Source organism: Plectropomus leopardus, chromosome 10, assembly GCF_026936395.1.
Source record: "Plectropomus leopardus strain MGB_pleo_1.0 chromosome 10, ASM2693639v1, whole genome shotgun sequence".
NCBI classification, from domain to species: Eukaryota; Metazoa; Chordata; class Actinopteri; order Perciformes; family Serranidae; genus Plectropomus; species Plectropomus leopardus.
Genome location: NC_142185.1, coordinates 36,801,189 through 36,807,188, shown reverse-complemented (window position 1 = coordinate 36,807,188; position 6,000 = coordinate 36,801,189). Strand labels below are relative to the sequence as shown.

General features: G+C 36.3%; 1 protein-coding gene across 1 annotated transcript in view; it reads right to left on the bottom strand.

Moving 5' to 3' along the window:
- Positions 1–418: 418 nt before the first annotated feature.
- lcp1 (lymphocyte cytosolic protein 1 (L-plastin)) overlaps positions 419–6,000 on the bottom strand; it is a 51,971-nt gene continuing 46,389 nt past the window's right edge. The window contains exon 16 of the mRNA XM_088083802.1: positions 419–921. Within this exon, the coding sequence (XP_087939928.1) occupies positions 789–921 (133 nt within the window). The 3' untranslated portion in view covers positions 419–788. The remainder of the gene's footprint in view (positions 922–6,000) is intronic.

Below are 6,000 nucleotides of genomic sequence, written 5' to 3'. Positions count from 1 at the left end.
ACATTGTCACAATAACATCTTAAGAGTATAACCTTCCACAAAATGTTAACATGACGTATATATATACCAAATATTTGCTCATACAAAATGTTAATCATTACACTCAAATTTTAGTGATTCTCTAAATCTGTCAGTGACTCTGACACATTTTCGTGACTGTGGGCGCCCTGAACTCTATTTTTGGTTCTTGGAAAGTCAGCAAAGTTTCAAAATTCTCTCCATGAAAATGAGTGAAAACCTTGTTTTGCCCTCTGTGGTTAAAAGTTTCTGTTTAACGTTTGACGAGTGTCTCAGTGTCCTGGAGTGCACCTGTCCATCACCGCAGCCAGGTGAGACAATGAACCGCTGCAGGTCTGCAACTTAAATAGTTAGTGAGGTTAAAGGACAATCTCTTAAATAACACCATGAAACAACACAATTTTTAATACAAAAATCTGTTTATTTGTTGCAAACATTTGGCGTAAAGTTTTGAATTCGTGTGATCAAAGTGAAACACCTGAGCAGGTGAGACAAAGACAATCCTTCCTTAACCTGCAGATAACAGAAATGTTTTAAAGAAAAATTATATTGCAACAAAAATGGTTAAACAGATTATTTCTACGTCTTCATGTTTGCAGAATAACATCCAGAAGTCTTGTTTGAGTTGAAAGCCTGAAGCCTTTTTTAAGTACATGTAAAAAAATATCAGTAACAGACTGCTGTGCGTTTGCCTTCAGGCATCACCACACGTTTCACTCGTGATCCCTGTTGGAAACTTGTGAATCTAATATTTTCTGTCGTTGTGCTCTTTAGACTCTCTTCATGCCGCGCGCCATCAGGCAGGCAAACACTGTCATCACCATCTTAGGTTTGACCTCCACCAGGTCCTCAGGCAGCGCGTACACCCGGGCGCCGATCTTCCTCGCCATGGAGATGGCATACCTGGAAACACAACAGGGGACACACCATGTGGTGAGAAAAACGTCTTTGACTTTCATGGTTTGATTTACTTTTAAATGAAATTTTTCATGACATATTTTATAGCATACTACTGTGTTTTTCTTTCTACGGTTTGAACAAAATGCTATAGTTTGACTGTTTGACGCCATTCTGGACCACATGTAGTATGATGGGTTTTTTGGAGGGGGGTTAAAGATATTTTTACATAGCACAGTGTCCAAAATCCCGCCAAAAAGTCATACGACAGAACAGGGTCCAAAATCCCGCCAAAAAGTAATACTGTAGCACAGGGTCCAAAATCCCGACAAAAAGTCTTATGACAGCACAGGGTCCAAACTCGCACTCAGATCCTAACGCAGGCAGCTCATTCCCCATAAGGGAGATGAAGCCCTTCATGAACATGAACATGAGCATGTTGAACATGATCATGAATCAGCAGCAGCAGCAAATGTTTGAACAATCGTTAACAGGAAACAACATGTTTCTACTTGAACAGGCCACCGTTAGCCCAGCCAGTGAGGAGAGTCAGAGGGTGGTGAGAGTGATGAAGCCACAGACTTCCGGATAACAGAGGAACAGCAGATCAATGTATGTGCTTTTTGCCTTATCTTACCTGGACGCTGTTAGACAGGATATGTAGCTCCTGTAAATACCAGTGAGGTAACTGTTGTCTTTAACTTAACGCTTTGAAATTTTTGTCAATAAAGCCTGCCTTGAGCAGTTTTAACCTTTTTTGAATCCTTTGGTGTTCGCCTTTCAATCAGTGGGAAACACTGAGTATGGCGTTTTGGGTCATTTATTCGACCTGCTATTTTATTGTGTTGCAACATCCTATGCTATTGCATGTCTTGGCATGCTGACAAATGTCGAAATATGATATGTCCCAAAAACCACTTAAAACAGTTGAGAACTGGCACTGACACACCATAGAATAAAACGCTGCAAAAACGGCCAGACACTGCATGATGTGGCATGTTAAAGAAATGACCCAAAAAGCAAGGCTATAGTATAGCAAAAATATGAAAAATGCCATGTCCCAAAAACTGCTGAAAACAGTTTAAGACTGCAGTAAACAGCTTGTTTAGACATGCTATAGCATAGAAAGTTGCAAAAATGGCCAAAAACTTGAAAATATTTCATGTCGAAAAAACGACCCAAAAAGCAAGGCTATAGTATGGCGAAGATGTCAAAAAATGGCATGTTCCAAAAACTGCTGAAAACAGTTTAAAACTGCAGTAAATAGCGTGTTTAGACACGCCATAGTATAGAAAGTTTCAAAAACAGCCAAAAACAATCAAATTTGGCATGTCGAAAAAATGACCCAAGAAGCAAGGCTATAGTATGGCAAAAACGTCAAAAAATGGCATGTCCCAAAAACTGCTGAAAACATGTTAAAACTGCAGTAAATAGCGTATTTAGACACGCCATAGCATAGAAAGTTTCAAAAACAGCCAAAAAGGATAAAATTTGGCATGTCGAAAACATCACCTAAAAAGCAAGGCTATAGTATGGCAAAAATGTCAAAAAATGGCATGTCCCAAAAACTGATTTAAACAGTTTGAAACTGCAGTAAATAGCGTATTTAGACTCGCCATAGTGTAGAAAGTTTCAAGAACGGCCAAAAACAATAAAATTTGGCATGACGAAAAAATCACCCAAAAAGCAAGGCTATAGTATGGCAAAAACGTCAAAAAATGGCATGTTCCAAATACATCTGAAAACAGTTTAAAACTAGAGTAAACAACGTGTTTAGACACGCCATAGCATAGAAAGTTTAAAAAAACAGCCAAAAACAATTAAATTTGGCATGTCGAAAAAATCACCCAAAAAGCAAGGCTATAGTATGGCAAAAACATCAAAAAATGGCATGTTCCAAAAACTATTTAAAACTGCAGTGAGTAATGTATTTAGACTCGCCATAGCGTAGAAAGTTTTAAAAACGGCCAACAACACTAAAGTTTATCATGTCGAAAAATTACCCAAAAAGCAAGGCTATAGTATGGCAAAAACGTCAAAAAATGGCATGTTCCAAAAATATCTGAAAACTGTTTAAAACTACATTAAATAATGTGTTTAGACTCGCCATAGCGTAGAAAGTTTTAAAAACGGCCAAAAACAATAAAATTTGGCATGTCGAAAAAATGACCCAAGAAGCAAGGCTATAGTATGGCAAAAACGTCAAAAAATGGCATGTCCCAAAAACTGCTGAAAACAGGTGAAAACTGCAGTAAATTGCGTATTTAGACACGCCATAGCATAGAAAGTTTAAAAAACAGCCAAAAACAATAAAATTTGGCATGTCGAAAACATCACCTAAAAAGCAAGGCTATAGTATGGCAAAAATGTCAAAAAATGGCATGTTCCAAAAACTTCTGGAAACAGTTTAAAACTGCAGGAAATAGTATGTTTAGACATGCCATAGCATAGAAAGTTTCAAAAACAGCCAAAAACAATAACTTCTGGAATGTCTAAAAAAATCACCCAAAAAGCAAGGCTATAGTATGGCAAAAACGTCAAAAAATGGCATGTTCAAAAAACTGCTGAAAACTGTTTAAAACTGCAGTAAATAGCGTGTTCAGACACACCATAGCATAGAAAGTTTCAAAAACGGCCAAAAACAATAAAATTTGGCATGTCGAAAACATCACCTAAAAAGCAAGGCTATAGTATGACAAAAACATCAAAAAATGGCTTGTTCCAAAAACTGCTGAAAACTGTTCAAAACTGCAGTGAATAATGTATTTAGACATGCCATAGCATAGAAAGTTTCAAAAACAGCCAAAAACAATAAAATTTGGCATGTCAAAAAAACTACCCAAGAAGCAAGGCTATAGTATGGCAAAAACGTCAAAAAATGGCATGTCCCAAAAATTGCTGAAAACTGTTTAAAACTGCAGTAAATAGCGTGTTTAGACTCACCATAGCATAGAAAGATTCAAAAACAGCCAAAAACAATAACTTCTGGCATGTCGAAAAAATGACCCAAGAAGCAAGGCTATAGTATGGCAAAAACGTCAAAAAATGGTATGTCCCAAAAACTGCTGAAAACTGTTTAAAACTGCAGTAAATAGCGTGTTTAGACTCGCCATAGCATAGAAAGTTTCAAAAATGGCCAAAAACAATAAAATTTGGCATGTTGAAAAAATGAGCCAAAAAGCAAGGCTATAGTATGGCAAAAACATCAAAAAATGGCATGTCCCAAAAACTGCTGAAAACAGTTTAAAACTGCAGTAAATAGCGTATTTAGACTTGTCATAGCGTAGAAAGTTTCAAAAACAGCCAAAAACAATACAATTTGGCATGTCGAAAAAATGACCCAAGAAGCAAGGCTATAGTATGGCAAAAACGTCAAAAAATGGCATGTCCCAAAACCTGCTGAAAACAGTTTAAAACTGCAGTAAATAGCATGTTTAGACACTCCATAGCATAGAAAGTTTCAAAAACAGCCAAAAACAATAACTTCTGGCATGTCTAAAAAAATAACCCAAAAAGCAAGGCTATAGTATGGCAAAAACGTCAAAAAATGGCATGTCCCAAAAACTGCTGAAAACTGTTTAAAACTGCAGTAAATAGCGTGTTTAGACTCGCCATAGCATAGAAAGTTTCAAAAATGGCCAAAAACAATAAAATTTGGTATGTCGAAAAAACTACCCAAGAAGCAAGGCTATAGTATGGCAAAAACATCAAAAAATGGCATGTCCCAAAAACTGCTGAAAACAGTTTAAAACTGCAGTAAATAGCGTATTTAGACTTGTCATAGCGTAGAAAGTTTCAAAAACAGCCAAAAACAATAAAATTTGGCATGTTGAAAACATCACCTAAACAGCAAGGCTATAGTATGGCAAAAATGTCAAAAAATAGCATGTTCCAAAAACTTCTGGAAACAGTTTAAAACTGCAGTAAATAGCATGTTAAGACACTCCATAGCATAGAAAGTTTCAAAAACAGCCAAAAACAATAAAATTTGGCATGTTGAAAAAATGACCCAAAATGCAAGGCTATAGTATGGCAAAAACGTCAAGAAATGGCATGTTCCAAAAACTGCTTTAAACAGTTTAAAACTGCAGTAAATGGCGTGTTCAGACACGCCATAGCACAGAAAGTTTCAAAAAAAGCCAAAAACAATACAATTTGGCATGTCGAAAAAATGACCCAAGAAGCAAGGCTATAGTATGGCAAAAACGTCAAAAAATGGCATGTCCCAAAAACTGCTGAAAACTGTTTAAAACTGCAGTAAATAGCGTGTTTAGACTCGCCATAGCATAGAAAGTTTCAAAAATGGCCAAAAACAATAAAATTTGGCATGTTGAAAAAATGAGCCAAAAAGCAAGGCTATAGTATGGCAAAAACATCAAAAAATGGCATGTCCCAAAAACTGCTGAAAACAGTTTAAAACTGCAGTAAATAGCGTATTTAGACTTGTCATAGCGTAGAAAGTTTCAAAAACAGCCAAAAACAATACAATTTGGCATGTCGAAAAAATGACCCAAGAAGCAAGGCTATAGTATGGCAAAAACGTCAAAAAATGGCATGTCCCAAAAACTGCTGAAAACAGTTTAAAACTGCAGTAAATAGCGTGTTTAGACTCGCCATAGCATAGAAAGTTTCAAAAATGGCCAAAAACAATAAAATTTGGCATGTCGAAAAAATGAGCCAAAAAGCAAGGCTATAGTATGGCAAAAACATCAAAAAATGGCATGTCCCAAAAACTGCTGAAAACAGTTTAAAACTGCAGTAAATAGCGTATTTAGACTTGTCATAGCGTAGAAAGTTTCAAAAACAGCCAAAAACAATACAATTTGGCATGTCGAAAAAATGACCCAAGAAGCAAGGCTATAGTATGGCAAAAACGTCAAAAAATGGCATGTCCCAAAAACTGCTGAAAACAGTTTAAAACTACAGTAAATAGCGTGTTTAGACTCGCCATAGCATAGAAAGTTTCAAAAACAGCCAAAAACAATAACTTCTGGCATGTCTAAAAAAATAACCCAAAAAGCAAGGCTATAGTATGGCAAAAACATCAAAAAATGGCATGTCTGAAAAACTGCTTTAAAGAATTTA